This window comes from Rissa tridactyla, chromosome 8 (assembly GCF_028500815.1).
Source record: "Rissa tridactyla isolate bRisTri1 chromosome 8, bRisTri1.patW.cur.20221130, whole genome shotgun sequence".
Classification (NCBI taxonomy): domain Eukaryota; kingdom Metazoa; phylum Chordata; class Aves; order Charadriiformes; family Laridae; genus Rissa; species Rissa tridactyla.
In genome coordinates, this window is record NC_071473.1 from 22,230,720 (window position 1) to 22,253,112 (window position 22,393).

General features: G+C 43.0%; 1 protein-coding gene across 6 annotated transcripts in view; it reads right to left on the minus strand.

Annotated features, from left to right (window-relative positions):
* The window catches only part of ACBD6 (acyl-CoA binding domain containing 6), a 91,069-nt gene that overhangs the window by 62,916 nt on the left and 5,760 nt on the right, over positions 1-22,393 (minus strand). For all 6 annotated transcript variants that reach the window (XR_008468040.1, XM_054211693.1, XM_054211692.1 and 3 more), the window contains exons 2-4: positions 21,332-21,396; positions 20,709-20,805; positions 922-1,004 (exon numbers count right to left, since the gene is read on the minus strand). Coding sequence is in view for 5 of the 6 variants with exons in the window: in XM_054211693.1 (XP_054067668.1) it covers positions 922-1,004; positions 20,709-20,805; positions 21,332-21,396 (245 nt within the window). In the remaining variant the exon portion in view is untranslated. The remainder of the gene's footprint in view (positions 1-921; positions 1,005-20,708; positions 20,806-21,331; positions 21,397-22,393) is intronic.

The window sequence follows — 22,393 nt, forward strand, 5'->3', positions numbered from 1 at the left end:
CACCTGCTCGAGATTTATTTTTCATTAGGTTGTGACAACAAGTCAAAGAAATGCTGTGTTAAGAGTTCTAACACTTCAGGAAAGTTCCCAGCAAGCCTGGGAGGCTGTGTCTAGAGAAATCAGCGTTTATCTATTAATTTCCTGGGACTAAAATGACGCAAGACATTCAATAAAATAAATGGGATCACATACACATAAATGGGTGACCGCAACACGACAGCAAACACCGCTCAAAAATTCAGTCTTCCCTGACTGTTCATCTTCACTAAAAATGTGATGCTGTATTCTGAAAGATCCTCCAGACATTCGTTTAGGTATTGGAGTTAATATTATACCCATGATTAGTAGTCTGGAACAGTAAAAACCAACCAAACAAGAAAACCCAGCTGTCCTTATTCAGTAGCTAATGTCACTTACTACTTGCACCTTGACAGGTTTTAAATAGCAGCCATTCTAGTTCAGTAAATGCGTTTCTGCTATGCGAGCTGCAGAAGCTAGAAAAAATTAAATCTGATATAAGGTACAAACTCTCCCTGAAGGCAAACACTGTCCAACATTAAAACCTTCACCGAACAATCCTTAATGAATGTATTGGTAAAGAAATAACTATTTGAGAAAAGTAGCGTCTGAATAGCTTTCCATTAAAAACATCCAATATTACCTTTTTTTAGCCGTATAACTGAAAAATGGGAAGCCTTGCCCTTCCCCCACATCTCGCGCTAGGGAAAGGTTACTACCTGGCAGTGATACAGGCAGTTATTGATTTAAATGATTATGGACCTGAAAAGTTCTTTCCTGTCATTTATTATCCTGTTGTAGTTGCCACCACACTTGTGCAATATTAAAAAAAAAAGAAAAAAGGCTTAACAAAATGACATTAGAAAAATACTGTTTTAACTGAAGTCCAGCGCAGATAATCACCTGATTGTTTCTTCTTGATATAATGAGCTGACAACAGGGCCTCCAAATGCTGTTTTGCTTTCCTTTCCCCTCTTCTCTGCCGTCTGAAAGAAAAAGAAAGATTGGTCCAGCATCCTGGCTCCCATCCTGTCCCAGCCTGTGCCACCCCTCTGCCATCTCCCACCCCTTCCCCTGCCCAAGAGATGGGATCAGCCCTCCGGAAGCCTTATCTCCATGGCAGATGGTACCCCATGACCCTACTCCAGCCAGAACAGCTGGATGGATCTCTCAGCAAACCGGATCAATGCTCCTCTGAAGGTGGCCCAGGAGGGTCACCCGAGGGGTAGGCTTGGTGTCCTCACCATCCCGCTCACAACAAGCCAAAGCGCTGCCTCCGCAGCACTCCCAGCCGTGGCCCCTTAGGACCCAAAAGCAGAGCCTCTGTGAGGTAGCATAATGTTATGTTACTAGATTGCAAAGCTTGCCTTTATAAATCTATTTAATATAGATTTAAAATTAAATTTTATAATGGGCAGCTTTTCCAAATGATTTACTCCCAGGAACTCTAGGATTCTGCGTGTTTCCCACCATAATAGAAATGAACAATTAGAATAATGATTGATCGATACGGAGCCTCAGGCCTACCTTTTCAAAAAAAGCATTCTGCAGCTTGGGATCTTCAACTGCCTGACTTTACACAGACACCAGACTTTCAGCAAAGGGTAAGTGCCTGCTGTCTGAAAGCCTGACCCTATTAGGAGGTACAGGGCACCAGAAACCCTAACTCTTCCAGGGCATCTGGTATCTCAGCCTTCAGGTAAGCAGTCAAAACTAGTTTACATTTTGCAGCAGTCATTCCTCGTAAAGCCAGCCCATTAATTGCAACGTGCCGTTGTCAGTAGACAGTTCTGCGGCTTTTGGTGACAAGAGATTATCGCACCCAGGGTGAATAAAATCAGAAGCGTGGGGAAAGCCATCCCAACCTCTATCAGTCTCTCGGTAGCTGCAATACATTGCTGATGATACCAAAAAGCGTTGCTGCCTCATCAGAATTCTACCTAGAAATATGTTGATTTTTTTTTTTTAATAAAACCTGCTTACATTTGTTTTTCTTCCTGCTCCCTAGGTTGCTTTTGTTTTAAATCCATTTATTATTTCCCCATGGTACATTTACTTTTACATTCTGCCCAGTTTGAGCCGACCTGTTCCACCTTTCAGCTCTCCCGTACCAGCCCAAAGCTGTAATATTTGGGTTTGCAGGTATCAGACATATTTTTTTATAAGAAAAAATGGAAAGGAAATTGGCTTTGAAAACTATTCTACTGCAAGCAGGCTTTCTCTAATTTAGAGTAAAAGCTGACATGAAGTTCTCCTTTCCTGAAGGGAAAGGCCTTCAGACTCTTTACAGTGCAATGCCCCTCTTAAAAAATTATTTAGCAGAGAACCTTACTGTCCATCAATTATTTCCACACTGCTTATAAAGAAAATTAATTTCAGATCACCTGCTAGAACATGCAAGAGTTATTTCTATAAAATGAAGCTATATTCACCACTAGTTTATCTTCTCTGATATTGAGGGACAGTGGTCATTCGACCTGTATTTGAAGCTATAAAAATTTTTTAATCTATATTCTTTCATCTCTTCCCACTACAGTTTTTGGTTGTTGCTTTTTTTCAAAGTCAGAAACAACACTTGAGAAAATACATTTCGTTTTTCTAGAGGCAGAAATTGTAAAAAAGGTTTCTTGGATTAAGTTCACCTTCTTTGCACAACCAATGCATTTCTACCAAAGATTAATCATGTTGATTGAGTGCACAAGATCATCGGGAAACTTAGCGATAAAGGCCTTCCCAAAAATGCTCAGGCAAAACCTTTTCTGGCTTTTAATCCATATACAGGTTACTTTGTCCATGTAGCTTTTATCTCACCTCTTTCACACAGAAATAGGTAACTCAATATTCCATTTATGAACGTTGAACCAAGCTTATTTCATCACAGTCCTCAATATGTAGAACAAGTTTATGAAAAATGTACTGGAAGAGTCTCGGCTATGCTCTCGGGATTTAGTGAGCACCTCTACTCTGCAAAGCCATGAAAGACAGAGTCATGGCTCTACCAGCCATCACCATCAGACTTCCCAAGGGGAATCTGTCCAGGTTATGAGGAACGTTTCTTCCCAAAAACATTAACTCTGCCTCAACGCAGATACAAACTGGTTTCTTTCCAGCCGCCCTTGACAACTTGCCTATACCATGAGCTCATCTGCCCGTTTCCAATATCTGTACTACCCAGCCTGCCAGGGACTCGCACGCAATATCTGAGCACAACGTACCAAACCGGGTAATGAAAGAGGTGGGACAAAGCAGCGGCTCCTTCCAAACCACATCACAGCTATTGCACTAACAGGAACCAGCATTTTTATTTGTCGCTCACGCTAGCTGGTGAGTTGAGTAACACGCGGATGCACTTTCCTTCTCAAATCTCTTGACATTTCTACAGCAGAAAGAGGCTTTTAGGGCTGGAAAGACAAAGGAAATGCTACGTATACCCAGATGATGACCAGTGAGTTTACAATCACATTAGCTTGCAAACCACAGTGAAATTAAAAACTGACACTGCAAAATCTCTCTCCTCCTTTAAAAAAAAAAGAGGCAGTAATAATTAACTATGTGGCTCTCAATTAAGCCAGCTCAATTTCTTTCACTGCAGGCAGTGCTGTCCAAGAGCACTGCAGATACACACGTAACTAAGGACAGGTAAGAAATAACATGATCTCAGGCTTCCTTAATTTGCAGCCTGAATTCGAGAGAGATGACAGCAATATTATATCCAGTCAGGACCATGTAAGGGAGATGCGGTGGAGAAGGCAAAATTACTGTGGGCTCCATGAGCGTGAGGGGGCTGCCCTCAAGCCACCAGTTAAAAACTGTGGGAATAAAGGGGGATTTGTGACAGCACAGGAAGAAACCTCGGAGGATTGTATTGTAGTGCCAAAGCACAGGGAGTGATGTGTAAGAGATGGGGGAAGAGATGATAAAGAAGCATAAGAGATGCCTTAAGAGGCACTGGAATTTCTCATGTCTTCCCCTAACTCTTGCCCATTGATTCTTTGTTGCTCGTGTACAATTAGGGCTGATATCACAGTCACTATTGCTCTTGACAGTTAACTTTGGTAGGTGGATCTGGTTGACCAAAGCTAGCATAAATCACAGGCAAATATGGGCTTCAGTATGCAGCATACGTACTCATTAAGAGACATTTTCAACTCCCCTGACTCCCAATGCGCTCACAGACTGGCGCAGGGAACTCAACTAAGCCCAGAACTATCCTTCTCAAATGTCACCAGGAATGCCAGGAGAAAACCCACACTCCTCCTGGAACAGACAGCAGAGCATCCTCATCCCTGCCTCAGTGCACTGTATTTGTCAATAAAAGACTGGCTCGATTCAAGGTACAATCGCATCTCGACTGGCTGTCACTGACAATGCCGCTCCAGATGGCCTCAGAGCCTGACAACCACTTTCTGAACAAAATGGAAATACAGGGACTAATATTTGCTAACATCATTAATTCATTTTTTTTCCCTCCACTCCCCCTTCTTCCTTTATCCACCATGTCAAGATGTATACCTTTAAATTGTTGTCAGCCATAAAACAGAAGTTGTGTCCCAGTTCAGAGGTTAACATATAATGACAGACACGTTAAAAAAGCCTGTCCAATGCCTCACTGACAATTTCAGCTCCATCTTCTCTTCAACAAGACAGTAGCTCAAACTCACTTATAAGCTTTAACTACATTAAAGTCTAATCATGATTGAAAAATAAAGGAGAAAGAGAAGATAGTTTTATCATACTAAGTATTATGGAAACGGAAAACAATTAGAGGCAAACATTTTCTTTGCTGAGGGTTTTGAGTTCACCTTCTATTAAAAGTCTCCCATGATCACAGCATGATCCATTTCTCTTCTTGCATTTTAGGAGAGCAGGATGAAAATTATTGTGTAAGAGGAAGAGCAGCAGTTTCCTGCCAGGGGTTGGTTTGGTGGGCCAGCCTCTTGCTATATCCCTGAAGACAGGACAGGGATTTATTATTTTTTTGTCTCTGAGCCCAAGCTTTATTCCCATCTACACAAAACAGACTACAACAGATTCGACAGGGTGGCACTTCCAAGGGCCCTTCCGATGACTCACTTCAAACTCACACGCCAGAACTTGTTACAGAGATGCAAGTGAACGTACCAGTGGTAATTAGCTGGGACTGAACGGTACACAGCTATTTTATATGTAGGGCAAGGGACTCGAATCTGACAGAAGGAAAGATACCGAGAAGTCCTACAACGATACTACAAAACAGCAGGAATAGCACATGTTTCAGTAAAGCTTTAAAAAAAATTAAAAAAATAAAATACTGTAACTTGGGAGTTATCAAGAGAGCTAGATCCTAGGTATGGGTTAAATTTAGGGTATCCCAGTTTTATCCAGAGCGAAATGAGAACTCTGCCTGGCTAGTTTTGCGTGTCTAGACGTCCAGCACGCCCAGCAGTAATAGCTGTTTGGCAAGGCACGTGGCTGCGTCGCGCAGCACATTTATCATCCCCCAATTCCCTCACATCTCACTCTGGCTTTTGTCCGCACCCAAAACCTTTAAGTAGCTTCACATAAATATGTATTTAAGAAAAAGAGAAAGCCATTAGCAAAAAGGTTCATCTCATCAAAATACTTATCTCAAAGTTACATTGGATAATGCCTTAAAACAGTCAAGACTAAGTTTTTCATCATTGTGGAAATGGAAAAGCGAGGAAACTTCAAGTTAGAGCTACACATCAGGATCTCACACCCGAGCCACCACAGTGCATGGAAGAAGTTATCTCAGGTTATGTTCAGAGGCTATGTATTGTATTGTCTCTTCCTCTGAGCCTGATGCAACTTGAGTCAGAGCATCAGCAGTAGCTGCCTTCATGGGATGGAGACAAGAAATACTCCCAACAAAATTAGTACAAATAAGACTTCTCACGTGTTTCTGCAGCAGCAAATACATAGTGCAGATTCCAGCCTGCATTTGTTCTGCATCATTCACCTTCCTACAGCTTACCCGTTCCTGCAGTCGTAGATGTCTGCATGGCATGCTCCCGGGCTTCCCTGCACGGCCCTGGGCAGAACCCAGTGCTGGGTCCAAGGACACACGTTACCTTGCTTCGTACCAGTTTGTAGAAAGGTGCCTACACAGCAGTGAAACGCCCGGCTCGACAGGAACGTGGCAGCCTTCAGCAGCCACCAAAGCAGCAACCTAAGTCTGCCTTGGCCTTGCAGGGCTTTGGGGTGCAACCGAGGGTCCCGAGCCACCAAGCCTGGAGGAGCTGCAAGTGCTGGACATTCAGAGGTCTGCTTGGCAGGAGAAACCTTGGCCCACATCCCAACCCTTTGAACTACACCTGGGGGGTGGTCAGCAGCTCCATTCTCAGCTGCCAACACAGGACAGGTGACACCCCGTCAGGCTCACATGAAGGTACCAGTAAATCCCTGAAGCACGATGATGGAATTGTAATTAAGCTGGTATAGTCTCAGGTGACAAATTTGACAGACGACACTTCAGAGTTAACCCAACAGCTGACTTCATGGCCTGCTTTGCTGGCCACCATGTCCTCTTAATGCTCTGGATTAACATTTCTGGACACAATTTGAGAAGCGAGGATTATTAGGGAGGTAACAAGAAAACATAAACTCTCCTAAAGTTTCAGACACTTGCCCCCCTCCTCTCCCTCTGTGCCGTGTGGCCTGGCCATCCCCCTGGGAAGGGAACTTGGTCAGACACTAATTGTATTTGACAGCAGCAATTACACGCAAGGCTGGAGATTAGAAGCTCGTTAATTGTGTGTGCCATAATTGCTGCCGTCTTTTCCTTCACTAGTTAAGGCCAGTGCCAGGAGAGCCAAGGGGAGGCGGGTGCTCTCCACCCCAAACGCAGGTGGTCCAAAGATGAGAGCCCTTGGACAGGGAGGAGATATCCCCTCTCCCCCAACACCGCGGGAGGCTCCTGACCCCGTAACAATGCGGGACAGTCCTCCGGCAGAGCGGCTAATGAAGCATGAAATGAGGACAAACAATGTCCTCTTGCAAAGGTATTTTCCACCTGTTTCTGACTTTACAACTTGGCTGAACTTCATGCTACCTGCAGCAGGAGGGAAGGTAAATATTAACCCTTCTGAGGTGATGCTACTAAAGGATTTTTTTTTTTTTTACCCTCTATAAAGTTAGGTGCTGTGTTAAATTGAACAGGATTCATACAATCCTCCCTTCCCCACTTAAGTGTATGAGCTCAGCACGTCTTGCCGCTCTTTACAGACTAGCGGTGGCCAGTTATATCCGAACAAGATAAAAATACATGCCGGCTGAGGGCAGCCTCCCTGCTAGACCCTGCTGCAAAGCCACCTTTCATGAAAGGCTGCTGCACCCTCCGCACCAGCCGTATTAATGGCCGTCATAAACAGACTATTTTAATATTCCTCTCTCAACAATCCTTCTTGGCTCCCAGCAGCAGCTCAGCCGTGCACATGACTCAGCACCTGGAGCGTTTTCAAGAGACCACTGAGGATCTGTACAATTTGAGCAAACTGTCCTATAAAAAAAAAAAAGACAGTATGCGCCGCAGGATAATGTCAGGTTTTTTTTGTTTGTTTGTTTTAAATGTTGCAGAGAGTTTAGTTAATATTCCATTAATGGCTACATAAACAAAAAAAAAGTTTTCTGGTTCTTCCAAATTTCATCGCAGAATTTCCTCTTATAAACATGATGTGAGACAGTGAAAATATTTTCAATATTATATTAAAAAAATTAAAACAAACATATTATAATTAATGTGACTGTGCTGCATAGTTAAACAGCACTGTGATCTAAAACAAGGCTTCGCAGATAACTCATTTAACCTATAACGAGTTAATTAATAACTGCACCATTATCACAGTTAGTAAAGACAGTCGGGGAGGGGAAATAAACGTAAAATGCTTAACATAATTTTGAGCAACTTTTATGCTTGCTAATAGCTGTGATTTCATGACTCACTGTACACATTTTATCATATGCATGGAATGGAAAAAATATGCTCAATCAAAAAACCTAATGCAGTGGGCTTCCAATAGTTTTTGATTTGTGGAGGGTTTATTTTTTTTTTTTTTTTTAAATGGAAAAACAGATATGGAGGTGGCAAACACAAGAGTGACAGCAGCCTCTCCTTTCCCGATCTCCTTTTTGTGGAGGCTGCAGTAACTCGCAGACTCCCAACGTCCGCAGACCAAAGGGTGAAGCAAGTGGCCTCTTTGCACCCTTCCAGTGTGAGCCGCGTGAGTGCAGACATCAGGAGCTTTCCAGAGGGGAACACAGAGCACAGCATGGTCAGTCCTGGAAGCAATCAATCACTTCTGTCACATCACCCATAGGAAAATCCACAAATGCCCAGGCAGAGGGGACCAAGCTATAGATACAAACACAGCCTGTACTGTAATTGCTGAGTTCCGTCAATCTAACACAAGATACTCATTTATATAGATTTACGCAGACATTTGTATGAGCAAGAAGTGTATTCCGAGCCAAAATGGAAATACAGAAAGGCTATATAGCTTGGGCTGAAACACGTGCTCTGAAGCTTGAAAGCTGAAAGCAACCCTAACTTTTGAATAATAAAGAAAGGACATCAGCCCCCACCCTCAGCCTGCCTGTCGACCTATTCATCCTCTACTTGCTGGAGCGACACTGGACCAAACAGCATCACAGCAGCATCCCAGGCCAATTTCCCCATTCGCAGAAGGAACAGCTCCAAGGCTGCTTGACCAGCACCATGGAAATTTGTTTCCTCCAACAGCTCCGGGCTGTGAAGGCAGAGGATGGATTTATGAGCTCTGCAGACAGAGGAATGGCAGAATGAAGAGATCTTCACTGGTCCCTGTCCCCACAGACTCAGGCAAGGGAAGGATCAGAGCATCCCAGCAGGAACAGCTTTCTGGAGGTGTGGTGTAACCCTTCACAGGCTCGGCCAGAAGGATGCAGCAGGATCTGTAGGCAGCTGCCTGCTGAACAGCCTTTAGCACTGTGCAGTGAGGCTGTGTGGGAGCCTTTACGTGCCTTTGTCTTGGTTAGTTCAGCTCAAAATACTTATAGGATGCTCTAGAGACATTCAGGGAGTACCTTTTTTTCCTTACAATAGGAGTAATGGGGTACAATAGTGCCCAAGTATCTGAGTATTATACAATACCCGCCCTTTTAAAGGATAACTCTTTTTCCACTCTAAGACACAAATAGCATTTACAAGACATTAGCCAACGTGTTAGCTAACATCCAAACAAAATCTTAGTCTCCAGTAATTACACTCAATACTGCCTTGATACTTTGTGTAAAGAGCAAACTAAACATAACCACTTCAGATTTTCTAGCCCAAAAAGCTGTATTTTCACTAAAGAAACAGCTTAATAGCTTATGTTATACACAAACCAATTACAGCTATTTTCTCCTAACTAAAAGTGCATGCTATTTTTAACTTTACATAGCCATATGAAGCAGCAGGTACATGGACCCTTCCTGTGTCTGAATACCATCAAGTAAATATCTACAACTCCACACCTAAAAATCAAGGTATTACCTACTCCACAGTAAGATACACCTGTAATTTCTACCCAAGTTCCTGAATTATTATTATTTTTTAACAGCCTCTGACGCAGCAAGTTGAAAGTTCTGCAACAGCTTCAATTACATTGAAAAATTGGAATTTTTAATTAGAGGTTGTACCCTTCCCCGTTTAAAACGGTAGCGCTGCTAGCACAGCCTGGTGGGCCGCTGGCCAAATCGGGAGCAAGAGTTCGACGAGAGGATGCCACAAGCTCCTCAGCGAGCCATGGAACAAGCCAAAGCCCACCTCCTGAACACCCACCTCGTGCCATGAACAGAAGAGACTGACCCTGCTCCTCCCACCTTCACTCACCACCTCGCTTTGCTACTCTCACCAACAGGACTCGGGTCTATTAAATCAGGCTCTTGTGGGTTTCTGGGCACCCCAGGAAGATATTGGGTGTCCACGGATGTCAGGGAGGCTCCCTGCTGCTTAGAAAGCGGCCTGGCCAGCGGGAAGCTAAGACTGATCAGAGAAAGCACCTCTTACCCTCCTGGTCCTCTCCACCTCCCCTTGCACCTTCCTCTTTGGCTTTCCTCCCATTTCAGACCCTTTTACATCAGGCTCAGGTTCAGCCTGCTCCACTTTCTGCTTCTGCCCCAAGCTCCTAACTCCATCTTCACTGCCCGCTTACCTCTCCTGCCTCTACAGCCCATGACAACATCCTGCTTGGTTCAACACCTCTCCTCTGTCAGCCCACGCTGCAACCTTCCCAGATCCCAACTGTGTAACATTGCCCAGCATCACCAAAAGCTTCATTTTCCAACTTGCTTCGTCTGGTGGAGTTCCAGTACAGAAGTAAACTTAACAGGAAAGTTTTGACTGCCAGTGGATTTGCTTCTTATGCCACAACACTGCTCCTTTGTGCTTCCAGCCTCACACAGCCACTTAACAAAACCCGGCTTTTTAATACTTTTGTTACCAACATTTTTGTTGCTGGGGAGAGGAAGCATTGCTGCTGAAGTCTGCGACACACGAAAACAACGGCAGACAGCAGTTAAAACCCTTCCTTGCCACCTCAAGGCAGAAATGGCAGAGGGCAATACATGGTTGCATCTCAGCCACTTCAGCTTGCAGTCTGACATCTTAACAAATTCAACCTCGCCATCTCAATTTAAGCCAAGACCTTGGGCTCTCCCTGGAAGTATCAGCACCTATCCGTTTCCCATCAACTCAGCCATAACAGCAGCAGCCTTCAGCAGAGGATCAGCAGCAACTTATGATCCGGTGGCCCTCCTCTGATATTGAGATGCTCTCTCAACTAGAAGAGCACTTGCTCAGGTGAAGTTTCAAGACCCCAGAGCTCAGCTGTGTCCCATGCCTCCACTCCCACAGCTGCAGGATCACAGAACAACCAGGTGCTGTGGGACTGCTACCTGTGCACTACAGCCACACAGCAAAACCTGTTACTTCTGGGCATCTATTAAGGGAGGGGAAAAAAAAAAAAGCAATTAGGTCCTTGCTGCACAGAAAGTTACACAGGAAAGTAACTCGCCTCATGCTGTTATAGCTTGTCATCATTGAATGCCAAGAGTTTGATTTTATTTTTTTTTTAATATATAGACAGTTATTTGTTTGGTTGGTTTTTTTTCCGGTTGCCTCTGGTATATCTGGCTAGCATGCAGTGTCTTAATCCACCAATAAGCCAGGAATCATGATGCCAGGATGCCACATGCATCACTATGCTGCAGCAGCACACATAGCATCAGCAAGGCAGAGCTACGCCTCTAATTATTCTTTTTTTCTGAATACATTCCAGATAGTAAAAGGTATTTTTTTGAATTAGTGCAAGATGATGAAAATTAATTCACTGACATATTCAAAAGGAAAAATATTTCATCTTTGCTTAAATGTTTAACCAAAATCACTGCATTGGTAGCCAAAAGTGACAAGCCCCCCAACTTCTTGCTCGCAATTCCAGAAAACAACTACCATTATGTTCTTAAACAGCTGCCCACAGTACACTAACAACACAGCACATCAGCACTGCTGGATCTGAGCCAGAAAAATAGGGGCTAACATTGTTATAAGCAAAAGTTAGCTTTGCAGGGCTAGTAAGACTGTATATTTAACATACAAAATGCTTTTAGCAAGACCAGGCAGCTTAAAAGGAGAGAGAGAGAAGAGGTATAAATCCTTGTCATGATAATGCTTTACTTTGAAGAAGTTCAGGAATACAGAAACACGGGCAACCTCTGTACAAGATTCCAGTGCAGCTTTCACTATGTGGCTGTTTGCATTGCTGGTTTGCTTTCTAAACTTCAAGCCTTTCTAAAATACAGGCTTGCAGCTTGGCACTGTTGTATTTCAATCAATCGCTTGAATGAGGATTGCGATGTCATAAATAAAAGGAGCTAAGACCATAAATTTCTGCGGAGATGTAAAATCAAAGAGAACAATCCAATAGACTCCCAGGGGGTGGGAGGCTGACACATATTCCAGCTGTTTATATTTCTACTATGAGGCACTTGTTCATTTTAACTTTTCACTTATGCACAGCTTGCCAGAACCACAATTCCAAAACCACTGAAAATCTCACTCTGGATCTGGCATTATGTTTTGTGCTCTACAACAAAATGCAGATGCAGAGGAGAAAACCCCCTATAATTTATCAAGCTTTTCCACAGGCAAAACCCCAGACCGTCACAGCTGATAGCCCCCACCAGCACAGCACCCCACCTCCTGGCCACGTGAGTTACTTACTAGAACAAAGCATCCTCAGGACATAGAATCACAGAATGGTTCGGGTTGGAAGGGACATTAAAGATCACCCAGTTCCACCCCCCTGCCCTGGGTAGCGACACCTCCCACTAGACCAGGCTGCTCCAAGCCCCATCCAGCCTGGCCTTGAACACCTCCAGGGATGGGGCAGCCACAGCCTCCCTGGGCAACCTGTTCCAGTGTCTCACCACCCTCACAGGAAAGAGTTTCTTCCTCAACTTCCAACAAGTCCATCCTCAGGCCACGGGTTCACGGCAAACGACCGCCAGCTCCCATCTACATTGTCATCGTTACGAACAGAAGTTACGCATACCATTTCATTAATCCGCTCCCTCACTTGAACAACAGCCAAGGGATGGCAGTGTTATCTTGGCAGTACTGTGCGAGGGCTCACACTGCCCAGGAGCCTGTGCTGCTTCTAAACCCAGTAAGTATAAATAGGAAGCTGAATTTGATTTGCTGCTCAGACCATAACAATCTATACAACAAAGCAGGTAGACGACACACTACCTCCTGCTTGGCATGCCAGCGTTGAGCTACCTCGCATGGAATGAAACTGATGAACAGTTACATATGCAAAGACGGGGCAGAAAAGTAGCAAACAACCTATGGACAGCTTGGTTTATGAGTAGGACCTACGTCAAGTGCTCAAAGCACCAGCACGCGTTCCTTGTGAGAAGGTACAGTGGAATTTAATTCATGTTTGCAGACTGATATTTTACTGTCTTACACAACAGGAACAAGAGAACATCCCCTTGCTATTAAGAAAAATTGTTTATGAAAGCATGCTCCAAAAGCAAAACACTCAAGTCCTAACTTGTGCAGCTAATAAACTGACATTTTTCCAACTTGGATAAAATAAGGTGGGTCATTCTGCCTGTAGTCTTACATGTATGAACAAGGTGAGGCCACCTACAAGCTTTTGTTGGCCATGGATGGCACAGATTACTCCCTCCCACAGGAAGGCTGCATCTACCACTAACTCCGCTTGTGTGCTAGAGACCGTCCCTCGCACAGCTGGCCAAAGGCAGCAGGGCAGAACCCTCCTTCTGTGCTAAGATCAACCCCTCTCAGGACGTACACCAAACTACCACATAGCCCAAGGAGGTTCACAAAAAAAACCTGCAGTTTTGCAAGGCTGCCTAAACCCAGAGGACACCGCAGCCTTACGTGCCCCAAAGCCAGAAGCCTGAGGTGGATCAGTTTTTTGGTTCTTAATTTCTAGTGCTCTTTTTTCTGTTAAAAGAATAAAAAAAATAACAACAATACAGGCTTGCTGGTGGTTTGGGGGGTTTTTTGGGTTTTTTGTTTGTTTTTAAAGAGGAACAGCCCAATTATGAATTATCTCAGTGATTTGCTTCTTCTGATGTGGACATCCATTGAAATAAGATGCTTTCAAAAATATATATAGCGAACAGTGCAGTTTGTTTTCTGCACTTTGTTACCACTTTTATTCTTAAGCACAAATTATCAACATTTGGGTAAAGCCGAAAAAACAGTCAAAGACAAAATTCACTAAGTGGGAAGTGACTCGCCAGGATCTATACAAACCCCGAAAGAAAAGGGGAGCAGCGAAGAGCTCGCAGGGGCACGGGAGGCTCCTCTCCCTAGCGCGCTGCGTTAGCACTGCACAGGAAGGCAAGCTTTAAGGAGCACAGCCATAATTTGATTAGTCCCCACTTTACACAATGCAATTAGATTGCTTTTATACTACAAAAAGAAATAAAGTCACTGTTTTTAAAGTTTTTGACCTCGGTATAGCAAGCTATAAATTGAGACATTTACCCAAACTCACTGCACAGCAGGTACGCGAACACACTGTTTGCTCATGACAGACAGACTCAAACAGGTCTTCTCCTTTCCTGCTCTTCCCATCCCCCTTGTAATCCTGCCCACACCACTGTGCTGCTTTTTCCCAACCACAAACAGTGGCTGCTTGGACAGATTATCAAGGGAGACATCTGTTTGACTGACAGACAAAACAGGCAAACATGATGGGTGCACTCATTTTGTTTACAGACCATTTTTTTTTCCCTAATGCATTTCTTAATTGCCAGAAGAAATTCCATCGGCCTGCAGTACTAATCAAGAAATCCACAGATTTCAGCCCAAAACTATGGTATGATTTACCATTCACTACTGTAATTTTTAGAAGTTGACCAAACATAAAACTCAAACTGCTTGCTCCAGACACGAACAGGCCAAATTTGAGCAATGAGGCCAAATTTAAAGAAAAAAAAAAAATCAGGTTTGGATTTCCAAATGCCTGTTTTAACATCATTGGACACACAGATTGTATTCGAGTCACTACAGAAATTTTAAGTTGCCTTGGAGATCCTACTTAAATACAAGAGGCTCATCAATTTAAATCAATCGTGGAAATATTTCAGTAACACCTGGTGCAACCCACGAGAAGCATACATACCAGCTCAGCTCCTCTGCCAATCGGGAAATTGTTTCTCCTGCTTTTCACTGTATCCTTGAATTGTAAATTCTCTGTTCCACATTTTAGTTTCAACTTGCTTGTTGGATTTAAAATGTGATAGAAAAAGGTTATTTCAACAGAAAGAAGGGAGGATGGAGCCCAGCCCTGTGCCTAGGGTAACTGGCCACCCACCTTAGCAAATATTGCCCCCTGCAGTACTTCCTGCAAAAACACCCACTGGCCACCAGACAAGTCGATTTGCTTTGTTCCTGCAGGTTTTCCATCTTACTGGACCGCTCCGAGCCTGCAGCAATAGTGCTATTTGCTGTTTTATTCACTCTGAAGTTTCTTTTCTCTTTCATGAGCCTGACTGTCTGTTGCTGGTCCAAATGCTGCGACTCAGTGCTCCCACACCAACACAGAGGTATTTCACTCTTACTGACCACTCTGTCCAGAGTACAGAGAAATAAATCCTCCTCTACTCAAACAAGGCACAGAACAGTAGCTGAAAAAACAGAACACAGGCAGCTTTGTCCCCTGCAAACATCAGCACTGGAGTTTCAAATCTTTAAGAGCTTAAAAAGATGTCTCGTGGATGTCTATTTTCTTGGAACTCAAGCTCTCTTCCTGCTTTGCCTTAGAGACATGTCTCTGCTCTTCAGATTCCTAATATGCAACTTTCCTCATTATGCAGCAGAAATCTTACTAAGTGCAAGACAAGTCAAGCAAGCTAAAATGCCAATTTTTTTTTTTTTTTTAAGTATAGAAATAGAAAATCATTAAGTCCTCCTGCGAGTTTCAGCAGTCAAAGCAAATAGAAAGAAGGCCTCTAGATGTCTGGCGAAGGATGCCACTGAAGTTAGTAGCGTGACAAGCTGTTGAGATTGGAACCGGTAAACGGACAATATAAGGAATAGGAAAAGGAAATATTTAGAATCAAGAGATGCCAAAACTGCAATCAGCAAATGGAAAGCTAAAACTGATGAGCAAATCTGGATGCCTTTTTTTTATTATTTATTTTTATTGTTTAAGCTGTGCCATATAACCGCCTTGTTACAAGAAACAATCAATAAGAGCTCCTAACCGCCTCACTGCAGTGTCGTGTACACACCTCCACCCACATCCCCTGCGACACGAACTTGGTTGAAGAGATGTGTACAACGCTGCTGAGCCAAAGAGGTGGCTGTCCCGCTCCTGCCTCCGGATGGTCAGTGCCTGCAGACACAAACTCCCGCGGCAATTTGAGGTTTGAAAAAAAATCCGCATGCTTAAAGCTAATGGGGATTTGTGACATCAAATAGATGACAGAGGTTAGAATTTTAGAGCGTGTGGGGAAATGGAAATATAGCCACTAAGAATGTCACAAAAACTGCAAGTCCTGAAAGTGCCCCAATTATATAGTAGAGCCCACGAGAACAAGAGTACAAAGTTATTGCATGAAGGTGGAAGACGACCAGTTTGTGAAGGCAAACCTCCCTAAATCCCCAAACACCCTGCTGTGACAGCCGGGGGAGCACCGCAGCAGCAGGTACCACAGAGCCACAGCCCAGGAGAAGGGTCGGAGGGAGGAGCACACGGAGGCAACAAGCTGCAGGAGGCTGGCAGGGAGAGCAGATGAATATCATCGCCAAACTCACACACACATCAGCAAAAGCCACCAAAAGCAACATGTCATTTGCTGCCAGTAAAGCAGGAAGACAGGTGAACGTAAAAGCAGTGAAGCAGCTGGGACACATAGTCCTCTCTAAAGGACCCAAAGCAGTGAGATGTGTTGACGGCATGAAACATTTCTGTTTAAGGATAGAGAATGCAAAAGAATTGCTTCATAAATTATTCTCTGTTGTGGAGGAAGAGTGAATAGACTTGAAGGACAGGTGATGTCTCTGAAATATGCAAATAGAGCTGAGCTGGTCCAAGCAATTACCTTTCCACTGCCTGGAACTTCAGACTGAAAGGAATGACTCACAAGAAAGAACAAGAAACAAAAGATGCGCTAAAAGGTAGAAATGACGAAGGAAGACTGCATCAAGAGAAGAATGGAGACAAGCATGGAAAAGTATAGTCCTGACCTCCTACTAACAGCTGTTCTTGGGAAAAGGAACAAAATGACCTACGACACAAAACACAATAAGACCATGCCAACACAGGAGGACCTAACTGCCAAGCATCTAGAAAGGCAACTGTGATCATTGGTTCTAGACTTCTGGGTTTAAGATAAATACAGCAAGGAGACTCCTGTAGCTTCATGAATGTAAAGACAATGGATCTTCCCTCAATATCATTTAGGTTATCTGCTATTTTAAAGATTTCCAAGCCAGAAAAAAAAAACTGCTGAAAATAAATGCTGTATGATCATTTCCTTCCTTAGGCAAAGCTCTGAAATAAAAGATTAGGCATGACTATCAGACAGCCTGCTAGCAGCAAGGGTGAGGAAGAAAGTAAAACACATTGGAAATAGCCATGGAGATGAGCCAACAGATGTGCCTCTACTGCCAAAAGTGGCAGACCGCTTCACAGAGTGGAGAGCAGCTGTGCCACTGCCTCTCCTCATTCAGTTGTCTCCTAATATGCTGCAGGTTAGATTTCAGCTGCTACTGGTGCTCTCATTGCTTCCGAACGCAAATTCAGGGTGTTCCTACTGCATCAAAATGCTTTTACTTTGGGTTTTTTTTTTCCATCCAAAACAAGCAGAGATTACTAAATTATAGCAGTTACAGCCTGATGCTGAAAATGTACTAATATAGAAACTGCAAGGTCAATATGAAAGAATGAATCAATGAAGAACCAAGAAAAAGAAATTAAGAAGTAGATCTATTTGGACTGCATAAGAAAGACTGCATTTAGTTCCACTCGATTTATTAAGAAAAATACCGACAGCCTGAAAGCTGCATAACAGCAGCAAATCTGCTGGGAAAAAAATGAACCCATCAAAGAGATAAGGTGTTTCTAACTTTTAAATTTTGCATATTAGTACTAAAGGATAAAGATATTAAAACCCCTTTGCAAATATGCGAAACGGGAGACTGAGGAGTATTTAAGATAACACACAAGAACAACTTTAAGGGGTGAGATGAACCGTTGAAGAAAAAAATATCTAGGTAATATTGAGAAAGCAAAATTAATGAAGCTGCACAATGAGAAATTCAACACCCTTGTACTATAATTCCTATTTAGGATTCATAATGATCTGAAAGCCGAACTTTTCCAATTTGTATGAAGCGCTTCATACTGCTTTTAACCAAATACTAGGAGTATTTCATTCATGATCTACTGAAAGCAAGAGAAATCCAAAGGAACTCAGCAGATGAGCATGTAAAGTAGACACAATGACAGTGATGAAGCACTTTGTAATGTACCCACAGATCTTTTCTATAAATCCAATTTGAAATTTGAAGACTAAAATAGCTATTTTATCTCCATCCCCTGACACATGCATCTCCATCATTTTAAAGAACAGAGCTCCCTCTCGTGGCTCCAGAAGGTGGATTTGGTAGGGGGAAAAACCCAAGGAGTAGAGAACAGCACGAGACAGAGCAGAGCGGGAGGACTCTTGATAGCATTTTGGTTGTATGAAAGGTGAATTAAAAGGAAGGACAGGTGACTTCTTTTAAAGAAAGCAATGTCACCCGGTCTTTAACACTAACTTTTAAATTACATTCTCTGCTAACGTAGCTCCTGCTGCTTGGCCTTTCTGCACCTGAGCATATCCCTTCATTGTAAAGAGCTCAGCTCTCTTAACAAGTTTTAGCTCAGTCATAGGCAAGGCACAGGAAAAGGAAAGAGTCATGACAAGAAATGCGTCACCTGAGCAGCAGGGTGCAGGGACAGTAAACCACATAACACCCTACCGATTTTCCTCAGCATTATAGCTCCGTGCGCTGAGACCACACAGAGGGGAAAAAAAAATCATTTGGCTTCAAAAAGCTAAGAAATATATGCAGAGTTACATGAATGAAAGAAGGATGTCTATTGAAACACTGCAACAAAAGCATCTGAAGAAAGAAAAATCACATTTCTTTAAACCACTCTGGCAGCTTCAGCATTGGTCTCCTCCTGCAAGCCCACACTTCTTGCATCAACTATTCAAAAGGGGGGGATGGAGCAATGCATGAATGAGCAAACACGCTGGCGCAACAGCATTACCCAGCAGGGTCTAGTTTCTGCTGAGTCCTGGGGACAGGCTTATGCAAGGACAGAACTGGAAGAAACACGCTCATACACGTTCACTCCTCACCTTAGGGGAGGAGCAGTGCTGCAAACTATTCTTTGTTTACTGTATGTATGGCTTCTTTAATTTATTTAAAAAAAATAATTATTCCACTTTCCTAGCTGACAGCTTTGTAACCTGAAGGTTACACCTGGGACAATAAGTATTTCTCTGAGGCAAGAAAACAAAGGGAGTACCCAAAGCCAAGCTTGTCACCATGCATGAGAAGTCTTTTTATGAACAGAAGCTCTAGCCAGAAAAACTCAGGAAACTGTTGGGTGCTTCTGTTTGTTTGTTTGTTGTTTGGGGTTTGTTTTTTTTTTTTTTTAAATTGTTTAACACATATTCATACAGAATCATAAAATGGTTAGAGTTGGAAGGGACCTTAAAGAACATCCCCCTGCCCTGGGCAGGGACACCTCCCACCAGACCAGGCTGCTCAAAGCCCCATCCAGCCTGGCCTTGAACACCTCCAGGGATGGGGCAGCCACAGCTTCTCTGGGCAACCTGTTCCAGTGCCTCACCGCCCTCACAGGAAAGAATTTCTTCCTGATATCCAATCTAAATCTCCCCTCTCTCAGTTTGAAACCGCTACCCCTCGTCCTATCGCTACACTCCCTGATAAAGAGACCCTCCCCAGCTTTCCTGTAGCCCCCTTTAGCTACCAGAAGGGGCTACAAGCTCTCACTTTACACCGCTAGATGCTTTCTCCATTCAGGATCATACATGGATTCTTTTTAAATTATTTTATTTCTGTATGAGAATTCTAGATTGGGCAAGAATTTACAAAGCATGCAGCTAGCTTTTGCTAACTGCACTTCACAGCATATTGCTAAGTGTGCTGCACAGCTTATAAAGCTATTTTCCCTGAGGGTATTAAAAAGGGGTTCCTCTAAATGACAATATTTGTCTGCTGTAAAAACAGGATCAACGCCATGAAACACGAACTAGTGAAGAAAAAACAATTACTCTCAAGCCTCCAGAACAGCACCAGAAGACAACTAAGAATCAAATTCTTGATTCATAGGCCTGTGCTCACGCAAGATTTTGCTTCCAAAACACAGGATCAAAAATGAATCAGTTTCCTGCTATGAAATTACCGTGCCTTCAGCATTTTGCTATTAGTAAAATATCTGCAATCAAAGGCAGTACTTTTTCTAAAGAGCAATCCTCTTTAGAAAAAAATGTATAAAAATCAGTCTATAAACAGGGAGGTATCCTTAAATATTCAATCAAGTAATAAACCTGATAGATGAAAGACAGATTAATTAAGATGACAGTACAGTCCCCCTATAAGACACACATACGGGATTTACAAATACACTTGTTATGTTGGAGTACCTAATCATAATCAGATTTGGTAATTTGCTGCATCGAAACAAAAAGGAAACATTTTTAGAATTGATCATTCAGTTCATGTCACTTTCATGGAGATTACTTTGTATTGATCAACATTTAAATAGTAGTTGAAAAGAGAAAGACGAGAAAAGGATAAAAAGTATCTTTACATGCTAAATACAGCATGAACCAATAAAGGCAAAATAAATTAGATCACTATGGCCAAACGAACCCTGTGCATGCGCTCCCTTTAATGAAGATAATTACGAATGAAAGAGATGGTTCTTCATGTTTCAGTCATAACAAAAAGAGAGTTTTTAAAATGAATTTAGACTTTAATCTGCTCAAAATGAAGTTTGCCATGCAGCAATTAACATCTGTGTGAAGCTGAACCATTGTTACCTTTACAAAGACACAAATGCTGGTTTGTTTTCTGAACAATATTTTCGTGTTTTTCCTACCTGTGGATTCCAACTGGGGTCCAGTTTTTTCACTGTAGCAATATACTCCTGCATAGCTTGATGAGGGCTGATGTCTCCCAGGGCTTTCCAAGCCTCCCTAGGAGAGAAAGCAAAACATCAGTGAGCCCCTTGGAGACAGCACAATGTGTTTTTATAGTGTCATCAGTGGAACACAGCGAACAGATTCATCTAAACATATTCAGGGGGTGTAAAGCCATCTTTCATTCAGTTTGAAATGGTCGATTTTTCTCTGAAGCCATGAATGGCCACAGTCAGTGCAGCACTCTGCCATGAAAGGATCTTTCAGAGGATCGTGATCCAGGCTGGAACATCACTTTGCGTTCACAAGGTAAAGCCGTTTGTAAAGCTATAGCTATATTTTCACAAAATTTCTGTTGCATGCAGGCTAATCCTGGATAAATAGGGTAAATATAGGAGTCTCGTATTTCATGTCTGCATCAGGCATAGCAGCAAACATTTCCCTATTAAACAAAGGATTTTAAAGCTAGTTCAGTGGCAGACTCTCAGACCTAACATCCTCTAGGTCCAGAATCTGTCAACAGATAAGATGCAGCAAAAAGCAGAGCCAGAAATCGCTAGGTAGTACAAGGATTTTCTCTTACCATTTCTGCTTTCCCTCAAAATCAAAGAAGCTCGGCTTGGGAGTGTTACAGGTTCCAAATTTCACCTAAAGAAAAGAAATTTCCTTCTGTTAGAACAAAGCAAAGGGAAGGGGGCTTGCATAAGGAAATACTGGATTCTGATGGTTTCAGGGCAATTTTGTTCTTGTGCCAGAGGTAAGGTTTTTGAGGGAAAGAACTGACACAACTCAACCCCCTTTCACCCTCATTTTAGTGCTCTCGCAGTTATTAGCGCCTCTGCATCCCTGTGTTTTCTTTGCGTGATGCAAGTGAAGCAATTTTGTTATGCAGCTCATTTCTTTTGCATGCATTACCTAACAGGGACAACCAGCAAGTGATTTCTCACTTAATGTTATGTTTATTACCCAGCCAAATGCCTCATCCTCCACTAGTATCAAGAAAAATTCTGTTGATTAGGGTTTCTACAGAGATGATTATTCATTAAGGCTGAAATTCACCTGCTTCCGCACAAAGCTCAAGTAAACAGACTTTGCTTAATTATTTTCAAGGTCCTCTGGAAGGCAAGGGGACACACTCAGAGCAAAGGAACGCCAAGCAGCTTCTGAATTTGCTCCAAGGCATCGGGCTGCATAAGAAGCACTGGGTGAGAGACAAGTCAAGGCCTGAGCAGAAACACCGGAGGTGAACCAGTCTGTCAGAAGCAAGCCAGAAATTAAACTGCGTGGGGAAAAATAAGAAACAACACAAGGAAGCCAGGGAATGAGCCAGAACTGGTGGAGAGATATATGGAAAAAAAATAAAAAAATCTTACAGCCAGTGTTAAATGGACTCGGTGCCAGTGGGATTCAGGCAGTTTTCCATAGGCTGGTGTACTGATGGGACAAGGTCCTTCCTCTCATAGCAGGGAAGTCTAGTAGCTGATCTCCTTTGTAAGCTAGCCCACAAAGGGGAACCCAGAGGACTGGCAGAGGCTACGCCTGCCCAAGGCTCCAAAGGCACAACCACATTCCTGTGATGAGGCCAGCGCTGACAGTTGCCTCAAGAACAGAGCAATTAGCAGGTTGAGATTTGGGTAATACATAT